The following is a 22,401-nucleotide window of genomic DNA, read 5'->3' as shown; positions in this document are numbered from 1 at the left end:
CAGTCCCAACTCCCAAGTTGCTATTTACAAGGGTAAAATAGATTAAATATTTGATTGATTTAATGAACATGTCTATTTAAAGGCGATATGGCACCCTCGACCTTTAAATCCTGGATCCGCCTCTGCATGACACCATATATGACAATTTTGTGTCCTATGTGGTGTTCTATGTGTATTATGTCTATTAGTGATGTATGGCAAATAGGAATACGCGTTAAGGTTGGAGATAATGGTGTAGTTAATAGAGATGAAATCGCAAGTTCCATAAGGGAAGTTATCATTGAAGAATTTGTATATGTAAATCATACAAGTGGATGAGAAGCAACAACACAAAAGTTTATTGGCTAAAGTTTAAATAGATTTGCTATTCTATTAATATATATACATACAATTTATCTCGAATTTGAATATACGTCTGAATTTTTTGATAATTGCAATTCCGAGTCAAAATTAGTCAACTGTTTCTTCTCCTTCGATTCTTCCTCCTTAACATGCACTGTGATATCGTTCATATCTTTTTTCTTCCCCCATAAAAAACTATAGAGTCCGATAACGATCACAATCGAACCCATAACTCTGATAAAAAATAAAAAATAAAAAGTTTAATCAATGTTGTATATTCATGACATCTAATTTGAAGGATATGATATATCATAAGGAAATGAAAATTTGAGGTTTTAAACATGTCACAACGTTATATGCATGTGACTATAAAAAAATCTGATAAATAATAAAATATAACTTACGTTCCAATGTATAATTTTTCACCAAGCAATGTCCAACTGAGAAAGGCAGAAAATATTAATTGCAACGGAAGGAACATTGAGACATATAAAGGTCCTTTTCTTTTGATGCACCATGTAACCAAATATAATGCTAGTGCTGAGCTCACAATTCCCTAAGATAAATAAGAAAAAAAGTAATAATAATAATATTTTTTTAAAAAAAGTGACATCACAAAATGTTACATGCTCAAGAAAGTTTAAATAAGCAAACACAATAATATAACAAGGGAAGATAAGTTATGACGAGACGAGTTGTTTATCATAAAATGTTTTTTTTTGTGAGATAGTGTGTATTATATGTTTACTATTATTAGAGTATATTATCCAACAATATTGCTTGCTTGTTGTTAGTAATTAACATATTCATGTTAAAGATTTTGGTGCCCCTTTACGTTCAAATTCTTCATCCTCTGTTCGTTCCTTAGTGTCGATTGGGACTATGCTTAGTATGAAAAATCTTTTAGACCTAAAAACGTTAAGAGTGATATATTAAGGTTTATATTATAGATATTCATTTTGTATAAAATCTCTTCTTTTTTTTGAAATATAAATATGAAAAGTGAAAACATATATACTTACATTGTAAAGAACAGAAATAGCTCTGATGGGGTTCAAAGACCATGCAGTTTTGTCATCATGATTAACACAAATTGCAACAATTACACACTCCAAGCTTGCCATGAAGAACATCAACGTTGTGCTGGTATATGGAGCTGCATACCTCTTATTAACACTTGGCTAACTCAAAAATAAATAAAAAATAAGACAAAAAAAAGGGTAGGTGGTACTTCCTCCGTCTCAATTTATATGACAACTTTCATATTTCGCAAGTCAAACAAGTTTTTCATTGACCGTGTTTCCTTCATATGCCTTTTTATATTTTTTAATAAAACTTAATAGATTCTACATATGTCTCAATATACGACAAAAGAGAGTTGCTCGGATGGTAAGCACCCTCACTTCCAACCTTAAGGTTGTGAATTCAAGTTACCAAGTGAGCAGAGCTTACAAAAAAAATGTCTGAATATGCAATCAAAATTAAGAAATTTGACTCGCGAAATTCGAATGATGTCACATAAATTGAGACTGAGAAAATAATATTTAATTAAGAGGAAGATTAGTAATATTACTTGTATGATTAACCATAAAGAATAAACCATAGTGCTAATTATGACTAGAAAAGGTCCATTGAAGAAGTTGCCATGACTATTATTTTTGCTTGTATTATTATGTTGTGAATATTTCCAATGAATTCCCAATTTTCCAATCACAACTTTTCCATGATATAATGATAACAACATAGCTCCACCAATGCACATTATTGTCCCCATCATTTTGGCTTGTCCTGCTTTAGTTTTTAGTCCTAGTTTTTCAAGCCTACATATATGTAAAAATAAAGGTTTCAAATTAGATATGTTCTTTTGTTGTTGAGAAATTTACATATTTACTCAAAAAGGACTATAAGAGGATGAATTTAAGTCATATACATTATTTATCATATTGATAGTATTAATGCAACTTGACATGTTATATCTAAAGAAAATAAATTTTGAGCTTAACTCAACTCAAAATAATAGTTTATGTGGCGATAATTGTTAAAGATCATAAAAAGAGTCAAAGTGTCCATCACACATATGATGTAGGACTACTAGAACCTTTCACAAGTCCTGACTTGTCAACTGGAGTGTAAATAACTTAATATGAAAAACAACATCAGGTAAATCAAAAATTCAAATAGGCTAATTGGGATACCTTGTTAACAAAATAAATTTATGTTTTGCACATATATACCTACTTTAATTTAGACATACACAACGTCTGAAGTTAAGTTTGACAAAATCAAACTCGAAACAAAATATTTGAAGTTACATAAAAGTAAGATTCATGCCTTCTGCCTAAAGTTCAGACGAAAATAACTGAATGGTTGAAGTTCAGGCTATATGAAACTTTGTCTAGATTAAATTCAGACATCGATCATAAATCTGAAGTTGTCTTAAACTAATTACAACTTACACTTGTAAAATATAATAATCTAAAAGGCGAACACAAATTAAATAATGGTGTCAAAATTGGATATCCATGCATTTCGCCCCATATTATGACAATAAATCTTGAATCTAACTCAAATCCAAAATTTAATCCATAATATAAGGATACCCTAATACCTAATAAAACATCTATTACTCTACTTTTATTTAGTACACTTTAAGTGATCTAATTGTGTCAATTATTTTATAATTTCACTACATAAAACATAAAGTAAAAAATATTACCTGCAAATGAGGGCAAGAAGAAATGTATTTGCTGGAATTAAATTAGCCATAGCTGTTGTAATAGTTGCTGTTGAATTTTTTAATCCTATAATACAAGTCATTTGCATTGCTGTTACCCTGCAGTTATCACACCAACAAATCATATCAATTATAATTTAATTAATTAATTATCATTTAAGTAATTTGATTTAACAAATATTAATTAATCATGTGACAGGACAATTAATTTTGGAAATTAAAGTGATTGCTTACCCCAAAACAGAACATAAGAAAATTAGGAAAAGTGTAAATGGTGTCAACTTAGGCCTTGTTTTCCTGTGTGGTGGGACACAATCATTAGTTAGCAATAATATAATAATCATATATATATTCAGTGTAATTCTATGAGTATGATCTGAAAAAAATAAAAGATATGCACAAATAGGATTGTTTTCAAAAGATGGTTGACTCGAGTGTGGTAAATTAAAATAGTCACGAAAAAGGTAACACGATAATAGAGAAAATAGTCAATTAATTAAGAAAGCAGTACACGACATTCAGAAAAAGAACAGTAATAATAACGAAATAGTATAGAAACATAAAAGATAATAGATGATAACATATATCAATCAAAAATAAGAAACTACATGTATAAGACTAATACTACAACAACTACGAAGCGTTCAGGCTCACACCGTACCTAATCTATTACGAATCTAGCCAAGATGGAGGACCCAATTATTGATCGTGATATACTGTCAAATTACATTTGGGACCCTGGTTAAAGGAATAAGCATGTGCACTAAAGATGTCTATATAAAGAGGATAAACTATCTCATTAAAATTATGCTATGAATTATGCTATTTTCTTTTAATTAGCTATTTTGCAATAGTAGTCTGAAATCTCCCTTTTTTATTTTACTTTTATTCTTTCATCAGCTAGTATTTTTTTTATGATCAATACAAACCTTAGTTCATTACCTAATCATGCTGAAAGTAAGCCATAATTCAACTATATACTAATATTCTATTCTAATCTATGATTTCCATGCACTGATGAATTAGAAATGAATTATTTTATTATGAACCAAAGAAATGGAAGGAAGAGTTATGATTAAAGGATATAAACATCTAATATTTGGTGTTTGGTGTGATGGAGAATATTGTTTTCGAAAATGTGATTTGGTATTTGAATGCGAAATTATTTTATGACGAAATATTTATTAAAACTTAATAATTAACAATATAATAGGAAATTACAGAATATTTTAATGAGATATTAATTTTAAAGAAATATATCGAATCAGATATCATAAGCCTTATTTATAATAACATTTCACTATATTAATAACCATATGTTTTTTTATTTTGGAGAATTGATTACTTAACAATATTTTATTATAGCAATTAAAATATCCAAATAAGACAAACGATGTTTTATTATATATAAAGATTAAAATATATTGTATTGTACGATCCATGCATGTGATTGTGTGCATTGCGTGGCTGTATTAATGAGCCTCTAGTTTGACTATATTTTCTTTCTCAAAGGGAAATGAATGATTAACTACAAGGGTACGATTAAATTATTTAAAATAATAATATAATATAATAATAAGTAGAAAAAAAATCAGTAAAAAAGTATGTCATTTTTTTCAATTTTGTTTTAGAGGTAACAAAGTAAGAATTGAACTCTCACAAACAAGATAAAAATTCAAGTAATTAATTAATTGAACTACTAAAACATTCAAATAATTAATTAACTAAGCTACAAAGATTCTAAAAAAAAAACTGGTATATTTCTTGCGTGAAGAACGTATGAAGCAATAAAGATAAAATGTGAAACAATACTATGAGTTATTGAGTAATTAATTGAGATATGTGACTAAAAATACAATTTATCAGCATATTTAAAAATAAAAAATTGAGAATGAATGGAATAAAATATATTTTTGTACAAAACTACTAAAGAATATGAAGCAACAGATCAAGTTGTTCTTTTCTTAATCAGAAATCGTAATTTTGAGTTCTGAATATAAAAAAATCTTAATACGGAGCATTTTTTTTTATTGAATCAGTGCAAATTTGAATTAGTTGAACTCTAACCAATTGAAAAAATTGCATATACAGTTTGAATAAGAAATTACCTTTCAAAAAAGTAAGCAAAAGGTGCAATAGAAATGGTGGCCAAAATTTGTCTATAGGATAAGTGAACATAAGGGTCCATGCCTTCATCCATTACAAGCTTTGATATAATAGCTGTGCCTGCATAACCTAATTGAACTACCACCATTAACAACAATGGCAATACATCTTTACCCATTTTTTCCAATTAAAAATATTATTTATGTATATAAATTCTCTATATACACCAATTAGCTTTATGAGAGAATTTTTTTTTTTTTGGGTATTGGGGGGGTGGAGGTGGAGTGGAGAGTGAGGGTGAGTGTTAGAAGGATGGAAGTTTTTATAGATGACAAGTAGTTAGGTACTGCTTTTCTCTATCTCAATTTATGTGATACATTTCAAATTTAGAAATTAAAATAAGTCTATTTTTTATTGTAAATTTTTCATATATTTTTTAAATATTTTGAATTGTAAATTATTGTGACTTATAGTACTTTTTACGTAGTTTACAAATATATAAATTTCATTTTGAAAATTTTGAAGATTCCATGAGCAAATTCTCGGTCAAACTTAAACTGTTTAACTTTCAAAAAACGAAATGTATCACATAAATTGGAACATAAGGAGTACAAATTTTGAGCCGCAGTTAATATTTGGTCAAACTTTTAAAAATGGTTTTAAGTATATATTTTTTCAATAAACGTACTTTTGTGCATAAACTATCTTTTTAGCTTTTGAAAAACAACATCTATTTACTCTTTAGAAACCACTTATTTTTTCTTAAAAACTTAGTCATACACTTACTTTTATAAAATAAGCACCTTTGACCTTCTAAAAATTTGATCAAACAAATTATTAGTACCGCGCGCCTGATTCTGATGATCAATTCAATAGTTTATGTTTCAATTTAATATTTATATTAGAGTATATATGAGTTTGAAGATAAATTCAAAATTCATAAACTTCAAATTATATGACAACAAAAGAATATTCACGTGTGAACATTCAAAAAAAAAATCCAATGTCTTTTAATTGAATATTTTCTAAAAATCATTTGCTAACTAGCTATGAGACAAGATTATAGTAGCTGGCTATAATCCAATTATTTCTATTATATATATATAAACTTTACCATCGGGCTGTCATTAATAATTTGAGACATTTTTGTTTATTCAAACCAAAGAACAAATACATGGGAAAGTTCCCCTAAATTTAAACATAGAAAAATGTTATATTTGCCATTGTACTTGAAGAGTCATATTTGTCCAACATATATCATTTTTTTTTTGATATGTTTGCTCCTAACATTCAACTTTAAGCACATCTTTGCCTTGGACCGTTAAGTCTCATCTCTCCACTTTTATCATCTTATGTGGCAAGCCTATATATATATATATTTATATATATATCATTCAATATTCTCTTGCCACATAGGCACCATATAGGCGTCGTCACATATGATGATAAAAGTGGAGAGATGAGACTTAACTATTCAAAGGAAAATATGTGCCTAAGTTGGATGTTAGAAGCAAATATGTCAAAAAAGTATGATAGAGGATAAATATGACCCTTTTCTTAAAGTACAAAGGCAAATATGACCCTTTTCCGTTTAAACATATATATTGTATCACCAACAAATGTGGCGGAGCAGTGGATGAGATTGCTCCTTCCTTAACTAAAATTTTCGCGTTCGAACTGTGAGTATGGAAAAAACTCGGTAGGAAGTCATACCCCCAAATGGGGCCCTATTCGGCGCAAGTTTGAAATATTCAGACTCCAATATATAAATATTGAATATCGAATGAGAAATTAAAAGGAAAGAAACATACGTACTGCGGTACTTTGTTAGTATTATGGGTTTTAAATTCCGTAAATGTTTTGCAAAAAAAATTGTCTGGAAGTCATATCACCAAAATATTTATGAGCTAACACACACGCGAAAAACTGGAAATTTTTTTGCCTAATTCCTGTGAAATGGCTCCTAAATGCCGAAAATATGTGCAAAAATTAATGGAGAGGTTTCATGTACTACTCCCCCAACTCCCTATAGAGAGTTCCGTAAAGGTTTTGCAAAAAAATAATTTGGAAGTCGTATCATCAAAATATTCATGAGATAACATACACGAAAAATTGAGAAAATCGAATAATTCCTGTAAAATGGCTCCAAAATGCCCTAAAATCATTCTGAAAATGATGAAACTGTATGTACTGCTCCCCCAACTTCCTATGGAGGGTTCCATAAATGTTTTGCAAAAAAAAAAATCATCTGGAAGTCGTGTCACAAAAATTTTCATGGGCTAACACACACGATAAACTAAGAAAATCACCTAATTCCTATAAAATATCTCCTAAATGTCCAAAATATGTGCAAAAAATGGTGAGGCTTCACGTACTACTCCGGCAACTCCCTACAGAGGGTTCCACAAATATTTTGCAAAATAATTGTCCGAAAGTCATATCACCAAAATATTCATGGGTTAACATACACAAAAAATTGAAAAAATCACCTAATTTTGTAAAATGATTCTTAAATGCCCAAACTATATGAAAAAAAATGGTGAGACTTCCCATACAGCTCCCCAAACTTCCCCACCATCTGAATATTTTAACCTTTGTTATAGGAGTTTTTTGAAATAAATTGAGACGGAAAAAATTATAAATTAAATATTTTTTTTGGTGGATAGCTTTGGTAGTCAGAATTGCAGAGTAGAAAACGCCACAATCTCAGGGACAAGAGATTGCTTCTAATTATTTTAATTAAGTATATATTATGAAGATATAACGTAATAATTATGATAGAAACAACAAGCTTATATGTAGATTCATTCCTTAATTGCCACTTTAAAAAAATTAAAAAGGAAAAAGAAATATAAGTATCCATTTGAGTTAAACTCAAATTTCAGAAATACACTTTATCTTTACCTTATTATTTATCCTAATTAATTTTTTAAAATTTAATAATATCATCCTAAGAACCACGTCAATAATTAGGATGATATTTATTTCATTTTAATTTTTTTTAAAGAGTAGTAAAAACCAATACTATAATTGGATAATTATATTCTCCCATCTGAAGTGGTAAGCATGATTAATAATAACGTACAATGGAGAAATAATTATTAAATAATTTATTAGACCAGCTTAATATTAACCAAAAGATAAATAAATCATTAAACATTAATTATTCTTGCGTCAATCATAATTTTTAATTAGTTCTTCTCATTGAAGCCTTTGCTAAAATAGCCTGAGGTAGTTGTGGCCACACTCTTTTTAGTCTGTCTAAAAAATATGAAAATTATTCTATCGAATTAGTCACTCAATATTTGTAATATTTATTCGATCAGACTTTAGAATAAAAGTCATTAAGAATGATTTTGATTTAGACTATGGCCTATTTAAAAATAAACATGTTCTCGTGGACTTTTAACGAACATGATTATCAAGTCTATTTTTCAAATCATAGACAAATAAAGTATTTCTTAATTTTATTTTTATTTGTCCGGTATTGATTTAATAATTTCTTAAAAAATAGTGAAAAAATGATAATTTTATTATATTATCATTAAAATTATAAAAATTTAATATTTTACAAAATACATTGATAAATGACTGTGGTTGAGAAAAAGATTAAATTAGAAGCTAATTAATAAATTATTTTTCAATTTTTTAAACTGAACAATTAGAATTTAGAAATTAATATCTAATTTTAATTTAATAGACAAATAAAACTAACGGGAAGATTAAATAAATAAAATTAGCTGGCGCAGCAGCATTAAAGTCGGTCAGCACGCATTACAATAACACCTACATTTTCATCCACATGCCCATTTAATTTCTACATTATGTTTTCGAAAATTCAAACTCGAGACCTTTTCAATTTGATGTTGAGTATTACATTGCTCATTTGCGAGACAGATATTTAGGGGCGATATTTCTAATAATAAGTATTTTATTCTCATAAATTCAAATTCAAGATCTTTAATTAAGAATTGAAAGATTTCAACCATCCCACTGCAACTCATATTTATATCGATTAAACCAAACATTATTAAAATCATCTAGCTGTCATCATTTGATTCCCATCTTCTTCTTTTTTCACTATCACTTTAAAATCTTCATTAATTTCCCATCATTTGTCATGTTGTGTTATTTTTTTTTTACCAATAATGAAACTCCCAAAAAAACCTCTAAAATGTTACCATTTCTTCAAACATGAAGAAAAAAAACTTGTTTCATCCATTTTAACTTCACAATCCATACATTTTTCTCAAACAAGGCAATATTCAACTACATCAACAATATCAGATCCATCATCAACAACCACGGTTAATATGAATTTATTGTTATTTATGAACCATTCACCTGTGAAAAACGCGTTGTGGGAGGCACGATCGAGTATTTTCTGGAATTATTCATCTATTGTTCCATTGGCATCGTCAATTAATGATCATTTGATCGCTAAAACTCCGTCAAGGAGCAGGACTAGCGTTGTGTATAGATTTTCTTCGGATTATGAACTTCGGGAGAGGTATAGGAACCCGATAAATGAGATTCGAATTGAAAAGTTGTTAGAAGACTTGGATGCACTCGCTGGAACCATTTCCTATAAGGTATTTTTTCCATTTCATTTTATTTGTTTTAGTTTGACTGAACGCGAAATTTCAAAAAAGAGAAAGTTCATAATAGAGGACTTTTTTGCTAGTCCTTTGTTGACTAGGCATGGCCCTATAGAAGTTGTTTACTAAAATACCCTTGTTAATGATTGTTAAGGTTGTAACTTTAATAAATTTGGGCAATGTGGATACTTATTAAGGTTAATGTTGGATGAAAATAATTTGGGCTAGCTAAGCTTAAGTGTGTTACTTTACTATTGCTAACTAGATCAAGTGATTGCTTTGTTATTAGATTCTGATCTCAACAGATATTTCTTAGATTCTCGATATAAATATAGAATTTATGTAAAAATTACTGAATTCTTGAGAACCAGCATTCGATACCCTAATACATTACTCATATTGTTTCTCTTGACAAACAGCATTGTTCTTGTGATGATGGCAAAGCAAGGTCATTAATATTGGTGACTGCATCTGTGGATAATATGATTTTGAAAAAACCAATTTGTATTGACAATGATATCACTATAGAGGGGGCTGTTACATGGGTTGGATGTTCATCTTTGGAGATTCAATTAGAGGTCAAGCAATCTACACCAGGTATTTTTATTATCTTTTTTTAAAAATATATTAACGTTTGGTATAACAGATAAATATACGATTTGACTTCAGCTTGCATCTATGCCCTCTAATTATAGGTATACAAATAGACATTTAAACTTGTATAAAGTAGAACAAGTAGACATATATGTATCCTATGTGGCATCCTACGGGGCCAGTTTGTGTCCTATGTGGCATCCTATATGTAATATGCCACGTAGGATGCGTGTGTCTACTTGTTCAATTTTATATAAATTTAAGTGTATACTTGTGTACATCCAAAGTAGGAGGATATAAATGCCGGTTGAGGCCAAGTTAAAAGACATGTTTATAGTAGGCATAATACATAAATGTACCATTTAACTTGATCTCATTTCACATTTATGCTCTCCAACTTTAGGTATGCACAATTAGGCATTTAAACTTGTGTAAAGTTGAACAGGTAGACACATGAATCCTACGTGACACAGTACACATAGGACAAAAATGACATGTAGGGTGTCATGTAGGACATGTGTGTCTATTTGTTCAACTTTATACAAGTTTAAGTGCCTACTTGTGCACACTCAAAGTTGGAGGACAAGTTGTCCACTGAAGCTAAGTTAAGGGTCATGTTTATGTATTATGTCTTTTGTGTTATTTATTATAAAGGCATGATACATAATTATGTCATTAACTTGGCTTCTGCTTGTATTTATGCCCTTCAACTTTGAGTGTGCACAAGTAGACACTTAAACTTGTATAAAATTGAACAAGTAGACACACACTTCCTAAGTGACATAATAGACATATAATGCCATATTGGACGAATGTGTCTATTTGTTCAATTTATACAAGTTTAAGTCCTACTTGTCATTCAGAGTTAGAAGGCATAGCTGTCCGTTGAGGCTAAGTTAAAAGACATGTTTATGAATTATGCCTATTATATAAGATTTCATTATGCACTTCATTTTATTTTTCTCTGAAGTAGGTACGTACGTGTAAAGTCCACCGTGGATAAGTAAAAGTAAACAAAGAGAGTATTTTTATTGAAAAAAAGATACTCAATTGGTAATTGCTGTGACTTATGACATTATCATTTTCTTGCAGAACCAACCAATTCCACAGAGTCAGTATCTCTTACAGCAAACTTCACATTTGTAGCAAAAGACAAGACAGGAAAATCAGTTAAAATCAACCAAATTTTACCTGAAAATGAAAAAGAAAAACATCTATGGGAAGAAGCAGAAGAAAGAAACAAAATGAGAAAGAAGAAAAAAGAAGAAAAAAAAGACAATTTGAATGAATTGTTGTTGGCAAATAAAGACAACAACAATAACATTTTAATTAAGGAAACTTGTCTTCAAAATTCTTTGGTTTGCCAACCAGAGAAAAATAACATTCATGGACAAATATTTGGAGGTTATTTAATGAGGAAAGCTTATGAATTGGCATATGCAACTGCTTATTCATTTGCTAGGAGTCCACCTTGCTTTGTGGAAGTTGATCATGTTGATTTCTTGAAACCAGTAAGTATTTATTATTCTCTTAGTTTTTGGTCCTTCGATTTATGTTACCATATATGTTGTTTATTGTGTTTATGTTTTTATTTTATTTTAGGCCATAAATATGCGTTTTAACTTTACCTTATTTTACATTTATCCCCTTCAACTTTGAGAATGCATAAGTAGACACTCAAACTTATATAAAATTGAACAAATAGACACACGCGTCCTACGTGACATCCTACATGTCAATTTGCGTCCAACGTGGTGTCTTGTGTGTATTATGCCACATAGGACTCATGTGTCTACTTGTTCAACTTTATACAAGTTTAAGTGTCTACTTGTGCACACTCAAAGTTGGAGGGTATAAATGTGAAATGAGGCCAAGTTAAATGGCATATTTATGTGTATTATGCCTTTATTTTATTATGTGGTTATTGTTCCATTTCTCTGTATGCTTTAGAATGTTTCCTCTGGTATTTGTGATATCATTACTTCTGTTTTTCTGCTTTTAAATCTGCTTATACTTGTTATTATTGTTATAAGTACATAAATGTGTTAACTGTTACATGTGATTATCTCATTTAAAAGTTTAAACGATTAGAACAAACATATTTTTATTGTTTGTGCTTTATTGTCTTACATAAATTATGGCTAAGACATAGTCTACTAATGCAGGTAAATGCTGGTGATTTCCTTCACCTCAAATCATGTGTTATATACACACGAGTTGAAAATTCATCTAGGCCTTTGATTAATGTGGAAGTGGTATCTCATGTTACACAGCCCCAAGATCTTTCTAGTGAGGTATGTACAATATCTTATATCAAATATTATCCAGTGACGGAGTCAGAAATTCAAGTACTTGGGGGAATTCAAAACTTTAGACTAATATTTTATATATGCAATGTGTGAATAAAATACAAAATATGAGTATTAATACATTTTTATTATGAAATCCTTAATGAATTATTTGATAAATTAGTATGTTATTGCTTTGCTCTTTTACAGGTTTCAAACAATTTCTACTTCACTTTCACAGTCCCCTCAGATTCACTAAGAAATGGCTTGAAAATTAGGAATGTTGTTCCTGGTACAGAGGAGGAAGCGTGGCGTGTGATGGACGTACGGGATAGCTTTCACCCCTGATCATAATTCTCAAATTTGAGTCTAAATGTGAATCTGAATTAGTCGAACATGTGACGGTACCACATGTCAAAAAAAAATTTGCCTATAGAATCATTTGTAGATGTACTCCAACATATTTTTTATTTGTTCTCATATGTGATTTTTTGGACATTTAGAGGCTAATTCACCTATTATATAGTATAAATTGTATTTTTTGGGTATTAATTTGAAAGGAAAAAAGTTTTTAAGTAAAGTAGGACACTAAAAAGTGAGTTATAAAGAAGGCACAATATTTTTTAAAAGGGCTCGATGGTGTAGAGCAAAAACGGAAAAAAATATATTAAATGGGCATGATAAGGCGGATTAAAATTTAATGGACATCTCACTTTGTTTTTCATCCTGTAATTTTTATGTATTTATTTCTTCATATTTTGAATCCGTGAATGAAAATTTTGTGTCCGTCACTATTTGATATTTTTTTCTTTATTACGCGGTTTAAAAGGAAATGTTCCGTTCTTATATTTTTATGATAAGAAGCTCTTATAGCCATACAAATGATATTAACATGTTTAGGACTAGAAGTTTTATAACCACACAATATCAGGGGCGGATTTATGAAGGGATGTGGGGGTGCCACGCCACCCCCGAACTTCGACGGAAACTCTATATATACATAGGTATATATATATAATATTTATATAAATATAAAGCGTGCCACCTAGAGAACAAAACTGGCTTGTGGTGCCACGATAGGAGGGCAACTTTAGAAGGTTGATGTTGCGGGTTCGAATCCCATTTGTACCTAATTTTTTTGAGAAATTTGCTGCAGACGTTTTTTAAGAAAAAAAAGGCTCCAAGCACCTTTTTTTAAGGAAAAATAGCTGGCACATTTTTTTTTTATAATTGTTATTGACTTAAATTATATTAATTACATTATTTTAGTGTGGAGTGTGGATTTGTAATATCTTATTATTTATATTTTATTGATTGATTTATGATATATATCAAAAAGACGAATAATTTAATCAAATATAAAATTAATTTAATTGATAAGTCTATTTGACACCCACGAACTCTAAATCCTGGATCCGCCACTGCACAATATTATGACATATTTACGATTACACGTTTCACCTACCATTATCAATAATTCAAAGCTCTTATCATCAATCAATTAGCAAATAGCCAAATAGGAAAGAAAACGATAACCACTAACTGTAGTAAATCAATAATTGTTGTACAACCTATATATATCGATCATTAGATAAATTATTTATGCAATAATTAAGATCTCATACATACACTATGATTGTGCCATTTAATTTTAACCCTAGGTTAGTGACTTCCATCGCACTTTGGAGGGGCATTTGTCTAAGGTCGGCTCTATAGGTCAAGCCTACATCATAATTTGTGACAGTGGGGTCTACATTCATTGATTTTTCGAATTGTATGCACTTAAATGTTCAAACTCCAGTAATTGTTACTCGAATTTTAATTAGGGATATTTTTGTCTATATACTCACACAATGCATATATCACATCATTTGCAAATCATAATTCCTTTGGAATCGTTAAATTACAAATAAAGCATTTGAGTACTTTGTGGAAGAATTTGTCCTTAAATAGAATAAATATTCATCCTTAATCTTTCAAGAGTTATGGACTAACAAATCACATTATTTTCAGAAATTTGCACTATTGTATATTTTTATTTCATAACCCAAGTGTGTAATAATATGATGTGATTTTTTTCAAATTGTTATTTTTAATTAGTATATGTTTGCATCATTGCATGTGTACATTATATAATTGGGTAAACAAATAATTGGTGCGGGGTTGGTGAAACATTTACTTGTTCAATTTAATTTCCTTTGATTCAGAAAATTATTGAGCTATGTTGACTTTCTAAAAAAAAAATATTAAGGCATAATCCCAAATTCATGGATCTTGATTCTTGAGACTACTCGGGGGGAGCTGATTACGAGGTGAGGAATCGAACCATCATCAACAAGGTGAAATATCAGATAGTCAATTTACTGAACTACTAAGATTTCTTGAGACTATCTGGAGGAGATGATTACAAGATGAGGAATTGAACAATCATCAACAAGGTGAAAGATTAGATAAACAATCAACTGAACTACTAAGATTTCTCGAGACTAATCTAAATCCATATACCAATTAATGACTTTATTACGCTTCATTTAAATTTCCCTGTCTATTGAAACACCGTCATATAAAATGAAACATAAAGAAGTAAGTACAATTGTTTAAACTATTGCAAGTTTGCAACTATAAAGAGAGGATCGATCTTCTTCATATTCTCTGTTGACTAGCAATGGCTTCTCCATCACAAAACACAAAAACTAGTCTTGTCCATGTCTTTGTTATCTCATTTTTGGGTCAAGGCAATGTTAACCCTTTTCTCAGACTAGCGAAACGCCTTGCTAGCAAGGGCATGTTGGTTACTTTCTCTGCACCCGAGCTCGTTGGCAAAGAGATGAGAGCTGCCGATGTGAACTTGATCATCGATCAACCAACTCCTTACGGAGATGGTATGATCAGGTTTGAATTCTTCGAGGATGGATCCTCGAATCAATCCATTACTGAGGATTTTGACTTGAGGATGAAAATGCTTGAGCAAGCCGGACGAAGGAACTTGACTAAAATCCTGAAGAAACAGGATGACGAAGGTCGTCCTGTTTCTTGTATAGTCAACAATCCATTTTTTCCATGGGTATGTGAAATTGCTGAGAGTCTTGGAATACCTAACGCGTTGCTTTGGATTCAATCGTGTGCTTGCTTTTCGATATATTACCATTATAATTTCAATCTAGTGCCTTTTCCAAGTGAATTAGAACCTGAAAAGGACGTAGTCCTACCTAGTATGCCTGTTTTGAAATACGATGATCTGCCTACGTTCTTACTCCATTCAAGTGGCTTCGAATTAGTGTTGAAACGGACTATGTTGAATCAATTCAACATTTTGTCCAAACCTTTTTGCATTTTGGTGGACTCATTCCAAGAACTTGAACATGAGGTGGTAAGGCATATGTCGAAAATTTGCCCCATTAGAACTATTGGTCCCTTGTTATTCAATGACCCTAAAATCATTAGCCCCATTCGCGGTGATTGCACAAAAATCGAGGAGGATTGCATCGAGTGGCTTGACTCGAGGCCAATATCTTCAGTTGTTTACATTTCATTTGGTAGTGTTGCTGTTCCTGATCAAGAACAAACAGATGAGATCGCGTTTGGACTGTTAAATTCGGGGATATCTTTCTTATGGGTCATGAAGCCACCCCCTGCCTATTCTGTTTTTCAGCCTGTTGTGTTACCTGATGGGTTTCTTTTGAAAGTCGGTGGAAGGGGGAAAATAGTGACATGGTGTCCACAAGAACAAGTCTTGTCTCACCCATCTGTCTCCTTTTTTCTCACACATTGTGGATGGAATTCGTCGATGGAGGCAATTTCAAGTGGCGTCCCCATCATGGCTTACCCTCAATGGGGTGATCAAGCCACGAACGCGAAGTATTTGGTTGATGTATTCAAAATGGGGATTAGATTAAGCAGAGGTGAGAATGGGAGTAAGATAATTACAAGGGAGGAGATCGAGAAATGCTTGCGTGAAGCCACTAGTGATGATTTGAAGGTAGCAGAGATGAAAGAAAATGCGCGCAAGTGGAAGAAACAAGCAGAGGAAGCAGTGGCAGAGCGCGGCTCCTCTGCTATCAATATCCAAGCATTTGTGGATGAGTTGAAAAATATCCATGCCAAGAAACAAGAAGAAAACGCCTAGTGATCGATAGTGTGTGTGTGTGCGTATGAGTTGGTGTTAGTTTGTGTTTTTACCATTTCTAAAGTTCAAGATGCACACTTGAAAGATTGTTCATTCCAAGTTTAACTTCAACCTATTACATAAATATTGAATTTATTTGTTATTTACATTTGTGTTCGATCCTCGAAGTGTGTTAATCTATGGTTAGAATGTTGCCCCGTGGATTTCTTCAACGATAAAAGTAATACAACGCGAGATGTGTTTTAGACGCCCTTCATGAATCACACATCCGAAATGTAAACAAAACTAAGTTTGGTATGACTTAAGAGATTGTCCTTGTCAATTCCAAGTCTAAATTTAACTTATTATATACATGTTGAAATAAATAGAGGGGGTGAAAGAAGAAATGAGAGAAGAAAGCAAATATATACCATTGTATGGATAATTACTTGGTAACTCGAACCCACAACCTTAGAGCTGGAGGGAGCTTACAAGCAACTCCTCTCGTCTTTCACAACAACTTTATTTCTTTTTGATTGAGAAATTTATTGAGCTAAGTTGACTTGCTAAAACAATATTAAGGGACAGTCCAAAATTCATGGATCTTGTTTCCCTAAAATATCCAAGTTAAACTATTGCAAGTTATTATTAAAATTAATCTTCATTTGCAACTAGAACTTAAACATCATATGCCTAAATTGTATTGTTCTTAAATCTTTTTTTTCCCTTTGGCATATCCACTACTTCATTTTGCCTAAAAATGGCTTTTGCATCACAAAACACCAAAACAAGTAGTCTTGTCCATGTCTTTCTTGTTGCGTTTACGGGTCAAGGCATTGTTAACCCTCTTCTTAGACTAGGGAAGTGTCTTGCTAGCAAGGGTATGTTGGTTACCTTCTCTGCACCCTTCCACTAGTTCGTGTATTTACTTCTCAAATTTTGAACCCCCTTATTAAAAATCCTGACTCCACCACTGGCTGGAGCTTAGTGCACTGAATTGTCCATTTTTATTCTCTAATGTGCAAAAAAAGTGCTCATGAATATAGGATTCATGGAGTAAACTAATAATCAAGCATACCAATACTTTAAATGCTTGGGGGAATAAAAGAAATATAGCGAACTATTGTTTTGCGTTTTGCTAAAGAATATTGTATGCTCACTGCAATTAGTGACATATGTCAATTTATGGAGGGGTTCTCTTCATTGAGTGCCCCCCTACAATTCTAGTTTCATTTATTTTTGTTGTGTAATATTATACAACAAAAAATGAATTTAAGATATGTAATATGCATGGACAAAACTAGAAGGCATAACACATATATTGGACCTTAAACTTTGCTTCAAATTTTAACTTTGACCTCCAACTTTCATAGTGCACAAACAGGCACTTTAACTATCCAACTTTTAAATAAGCAAACACGCAATTTTTGCAGCCAAAGAGCGTGAAATGCAAACGCTCCAACGTGTATTAGTGAGCCACTCAATGACTGCCAACTAATTAAATATTTTACACGTTGATTTTAGAACTAAAAAAATCAAAATTAATTTCAATTTATATACCAGGGTAAAGGTAAAAACAAATTAATTTCACACGATTGTCTCTCAAAAGTTCAAAACCCTAGCTAGGGTAAACAACCAAAATTTGGTGAATCAAAGGGAAAAATCTAGGTTTGAAAGAGGAGAAAAAAAATGAGATTTTAATTTGAAAATATAAAGATATATATAAAAGGGATTCATTAAGGGTATAGTTGTCATTTTAGCATTTTTTTTATCGTTGTGGGCCTCAAAAATTATTTCTAACGTGCGCAGAATAATTGCACATCACACATTTTGTCAAGTAAGACTCGCGTGTTTATTTATTAAAAGTTGGATAGTTAAAGTGCTTGTTTGTGCACTATGATAGTTTGAGGTCAAAGTAAAAATTTGAAGCCAAGTTTAGGGTCCAATATATGTATTTGTCACGCCCCAAACTCAAGGGGCACAACTGGCTCCTAATGCCAGAACTCAGGCCTGAGCCGACCTTACTTAACCATTTGCTACTAACGCATGACAACCACACGCAATCAAGAAAACAAACAAGTATATCTCGGCTTAAAATTCAGCCCTCGGCCGGCAAGTCCCCTATCTACAGATCTATAAAAGAAACAGCTACTCCCAAGAGTTCATATAAAGAAATAGCCAACTAGCACAGAAGTCCTGATTATGCCATCGATGCCACCATGATCTCTATAGCGAAACTGAGAGTAGGTATATATCAATACAATACATCAAACAGCTAACAAGCATGGGTGTTCTTCTGTCGTGCGACCCGGCGGCTAGAATTTGACTTTCCGGAATCCTTGCTCCTGGCTTATATTCACATAGGCCACTCATGGTATTTGGTGGTCTTCACGGCAAGGATCTCCACAAACTAGGCCAGCATGGCCATAACATAGTTGTACACCCCACACACTAGTCTGCAAGCCTCTAAGAGTAGTAAAGATTGGCGGGCTAGGGCCCCAACCTACCCATAAAAATATATACAACAAAAGCTAACAAACCTCCCAATTCTGGCAGACTCCGAAGGAAAGGGCTAGCCAACCAGATAGAAGTCAATCCTGCTGCTGAGGAGGTCTACTGGGTCGTCTGTTGGGTCCTGCATACATGAATGCAGCGCCCCCACGCATAGCTGGAGCTTAGTGCACCGAACTATCCATTTTTATTTTCTAATGTGCAAAAAAAGTGCTCATGAATATAGAATTCATGGAGTAAACTAATAATCAAGCATAACAATATTTTGGTGCCCGGGGGAATAAAAGAAATATAGCGAACTATTCTTTTGCGTTTTACTAAAGAATATTGTATGCTCGCTGCAATTAGGTACATACGTCAATTTATGGAGGGGTTCTCTTCATTGAGTGCCCCCCTACAATTCTAGAGTCAATTTTTTTTTTTTGGTGTAATATTATACAACAAAAAATGAATTTAAGATATGTAATATGCATGGACAAATCTAGAAGGCTCTTTTTAGCCTAGCTAGATCGGTGACCTCCACTGCACTTAATGGTGTCCGCTTAAGGTTGGCCCAAATATTAAGGGACAATCCAAAATTCATGGATCTTGTTTCCCTAAATTATTCAAGTTAAACTATTGCAAGTTATTATTAAAATTAATCTTCATTTGCAACTAGAACTTAAACATCATTTGCCTAAATTGTTTTGTTCTTAAATCTTTTTTTCCCTTTGGCATATCCAACACTTACTTTTGACTAAAAATGGCTTTGGCATCACAAAACACCAAAAAAAGTAGTCTTGCCCATGTCTTTCTTGTCGCGTTTACGGGTCAAGGCATTGTTAACCCTCTTCTTAGACTAGGGAAGTGTCTTGCTAGCAAGGGTATGTTGGTTACCTTCTCTGCACCAGAACGAGTTGGCAAAGAGATGAGAGCTGTCGATGAGAACTTGATCATCGATAAACCAACTCCTTATGGAGACGGTATGATCAGGTTTGAATTCTTTGAGGATGGATCCTCGGACTATGTTGATCCATCCAAAATTAATGATTTTGACTTGGTGATGGAAATGCTTGAGCAAGCTGGAAGAAGGAGCTTGACTAAAATCCTAAAGAAACAGGATGACGAAGGTCGTCCTGTTTCTTGTATAGTTAACAATCCATTTACTCCATGGGTATGCGAAATTGCTGAGAGTCTTGGAATACCTAACGTGTTGCTTTGGGTTCAATCTTGTGCTTGCTTTTCGATATATTACCATTATCATTTCAACTCTGTACCCTTTCCAAGTGAATCCGAACCTGAAAAGGACATCGTCCTACCTAACATGCCTGTTTTGAAATACGATGATCTGCCTACGTTCCTAGTCCTGTCGAGCCCTTTCCAAGCGTTGAAACGGGTTATTTTGGATCAATTCCACAACTTGTCCAAACCTTTTTGCGTACTGGTGGACTCATTTCAAGAACTTGAAGATGAGGTGGTAAGTCATATGTCGAAAACTTGCCCCATTAGAACTATTGGTCCCTTGTTATTCAATGACCATGATATTTCTAGTCCCACGAACGTTCACATTCGTGGTGATTGCACGAAAATCGAGGAGGATTGTATCAAGTGGCTTGACTCAAAACCTCATTCTTCAGTTGTTTACATTTCATTTGGTAGTATTGCAGTTCCTGATCAACAACAAGTAGATGAGATCGCGTTCGGGCTATTAAATTCACGGATATCTTTCTTGTGGGTCATGAAGCCACCCTCTGAATATTCTGTTTTTCAGCCTGTTGTGTTACCTGAAGGTTTTCTTTCGAAAGTCCGTGGAAGGGGAAAAATAGTGAAATGGTGTCCACAAGAACAAGTCTTGTCTCATCCTTCTATCGCGTTTTTTCTGACACATTGTGGATGGAATTCATCGATGGAGGCAATTTCAAGTGGCGTCCCCATCGTGGCTTTCCCTCAATGGGGTGATCAAGTCACGAACGCAAAGTATTTGGTTGATGTGTTCAAAATGGGGACTAGATTAAGGAGAGGTGAGAATGGGAGTACGATAATTACAAGGGAAGAGATCGAGAAATGCATTCGTGAAGCCACTAGTGATGATCCAAAGGCAACGGAGATGAAAGAAAATGCACGTAAGTGGAAGAAGAAAGCTGAGGAGGCAGTTGCAGAACGCGGTTCGTCAGACAAAAATATGAAAGCATTTATGGATGAACTGAAAAAAATCCATGCCAAGAAACAAGAAGAAAATGTCTAGTCTTGTTTAACTACATTCATTTCAAGTGTATAATTCAATCTATGGGATGTAAATCGAGTATGTTGTTGTTTTTCTGCTTTTTGTCGCACGTTTCTACTATTTGTTTATATAGTATGTGAACTCAAACAAATGGAAAGTGCCTGTGAGTAATTAGTTTCAAGAAAGCGGTCGTTCACGTCAGGAATAGAGGTCGTTAAGGATGTACTTTCTTTTCCTTTTGTTCATCTAGATTGTGTTGATGTTCAGTATACCACTTGTCTAGTCTGATCTATGCAAGCCTACATAAAGTACAAGATCAAAAAGAATGCATTGAATGGATGTCCGGTTATATGTTTGTATATAAAATTATATGGATAAGCATCTCTTTAAATTAGAAATAAACAACATCTAGTAGCTCTTAAACATAAGATGTTCCTCATCAGCTGACACAAAAGATTTTCAAGGAAGCATACTTATCTAGACGAGGTCAATGGTCGATCAAAAAGGCTTAACAACCTAGGCTAGTGACCTTCATTGCACTTTGAAGGAGAGTCCAAATAAGGTTGGCCCAAGTGGTCAAGTCTATGTCATAATTTGTGGTCGAGTTCTATAAAATTAAACAAGTAGACATACATACGCGTTCTACGTGGAAATTTATGTCGTATATGGCATCCTACGTACATCATGTCACGTGGATGCATGTGTCTACTTTTTCAACTTTATACAAGTTTAAGTACCTACTTGTGCACTTCCAAAATTGAAGGATATAAATATCAGTTAAGATCAAGTTAAAAGACACATGTATGTATTATATTAAATATTATACCCACAAATAATACAATACAATAAAAAAAAATACTTATTAAAGTCAATGATCCAAATAGAGTTTGTTTAGAAGTAATTACTTAGTTGATTGTGAC

General features: G+C 32.3%; 4 protein-coding genes across 4 annotated transcripts; 3 read left to right on the top strand and 1 right to left on the bottom strand.

The window, feature by feature from the left end:
* Positions 1-267: 267 nt before the first annotated feature.
* LOC107059738 (WAT1-related protein At1g09380-like) lies at positions 268-5,445 on the bottom strand. Its single transcript, XM_015306557.1, has 7 exons — positions 5,185-5,445; positions 3,311-3,373; positions 3,059-3,175; positions 1,916-2,162; positions 1,365-1,523; positions 747-898; positions 268-576 (listed from the first exon to the last, which is right to left on the bottom strand). The coding sequence occupies exons 1-7, from the start codon at positions 5,358-5,360 to the stop codon at positions 393-395; spliced, it is 1,098 nt and encodes a 365-aa protein (XP_015162043.1). The 5' UTR covers positions 5,361-5,445; the 3' UTR covers positions 268-392.
* A 3,853-nt stretch (positions 5,446-9,298) lies between these two features.
* LOC102593544 (acyl-coenzyme A thioesterase 9, mitochondrial-like) lies at positions 9,299-13,172 on the top strand. The gene is made up of 5 exons (XM_006342353.2): positions 9,299-9,774; positions 10,200-10,377; positions 11,467-11,885; positions 12,540-12,668; positions 12,873-13,172. Exons 1-5 carry the CDS (start codon positions 9,331-9,333, stop codon positions 13,008-13,010), a joined length of 1,308 nt encoding a protein of 435 aa, XP_006342415.1. The 5' UTR covers positions 9,299-9,330; the 3' UTR covers positions 13,011-13,172.
* A 2,072-nt stretch (positions 13,173-15,244) lies between these two features.
* Positions 15,245-16,934, top strand: LOC102593207 (cinnamate beta-D-glucosyltransferase-like). The gene has a single exon (XM_006342352.2). It carries the CDS (start codon positions 15,328-15,330, stop codon positions 16,786-16,788), a length of 1,461 nt encoding a protein of 486 aa, XP_006342414.1. The 5' UTR covers positions 15,245-15,327; the 3' UTR covers positions 16,789-16,934.
* Positions 16,935-20,001: 3,067 nt separating this feature from the next.
* LOC102598118 (cinnamate beta-D-glucosyltransferase-like) lies at positions 20,002-21,666 on the top strand. Its single transcript, XM_006342623.2, has one exon. It carries the CDS (start codon positions 20,021-20,023, stop codon positions 21,500-21,502), a length of 1,482 nt encoding a protein of 493 aa, XP_006342685.1. The 5' UTR covers positions 20,002-20,020; the 3' UTR covers positions 21,503-21,666.
* The last annotated feature ends 735 nt before the right edge of the window (positions 21,667-22,401 follow it).

The sequence above is a fragment of the Solanum tuberosum genome, unplaced genomic scaffold (genome assembly GCF_000226075.1).
Source record: "Solanum tuberosum cultivar DM 1-3 516 R44 unplaced genomic scaffold, SolTub_3.0 scf00034, whole genome shotgun sequence".
Taxonomy (NCBI): Eukaryota; Viridiplantae; Streptophyta; class Magnoliopsida; order Solanales; family Solanaceae; genus Solanum; species Solanum tuberosum.
This window is presented reverse-complemented; position numbering and strand designations above follow the sequence as displayed.

Bases quoted from the DNA above. Each gene is read 5' to 3' on its own strand.
- LOC102593207 (XM_006342352.2), top strand. From the start codon at position 15,328: ATGGCTTCTCCATCACAAAACACAAAAACTAGTCTTGTCCATGTCTTT.
- LOC102598118 (XM_006342623.2), top strand. From the start codon at position 20,021: ATGGCTTTGGCATCACAAAACACCAAAAAAAGTAGTCTTGCCCATGTC.
- LOC107059738 (XM_015306557.1), bottom strand. From the start codon at position 5,360: ATGGGTAAAGATGTATTGCCATTGTTGTTAATGGTGGTAGTTCAATTA. The intron at 3,176-3,310 runs GTAAGCAATCAC...TGATAACTGCAG, and splicing joins TTCTTATGTTCTGTTTTGGG to GGTAACAGCAATGCAAATGA. The intron at 577-746 runs GTAAGTTATATT...ATTTTTTATCAG, and splicing joins GAAAAATTATACATTGGAAC to AGTTATGGGTTCGATTGTGA.
- LOC102593544 (XM_006342353.2), top strand. From the start codon at position 9,331: ATGAAACTCCCAAAAAAACCTCTAAAATGTTACCATTTCTTCAAACAT. The intron at 9,775-10,199 runs GTATTTTTTCCA...CTTGACAAACAG, and splicing joins CTGGAACCATTTCCTATAAG to CATTGTTCTTGTGATGATGG. The intron at 12,669-12,872 runs GTATGTACAATA...GCTCTTTTACAG, and splicing joins CCCAAGATCTTTCTAGTGAG to GTTTCAAACAATTTCTACTT.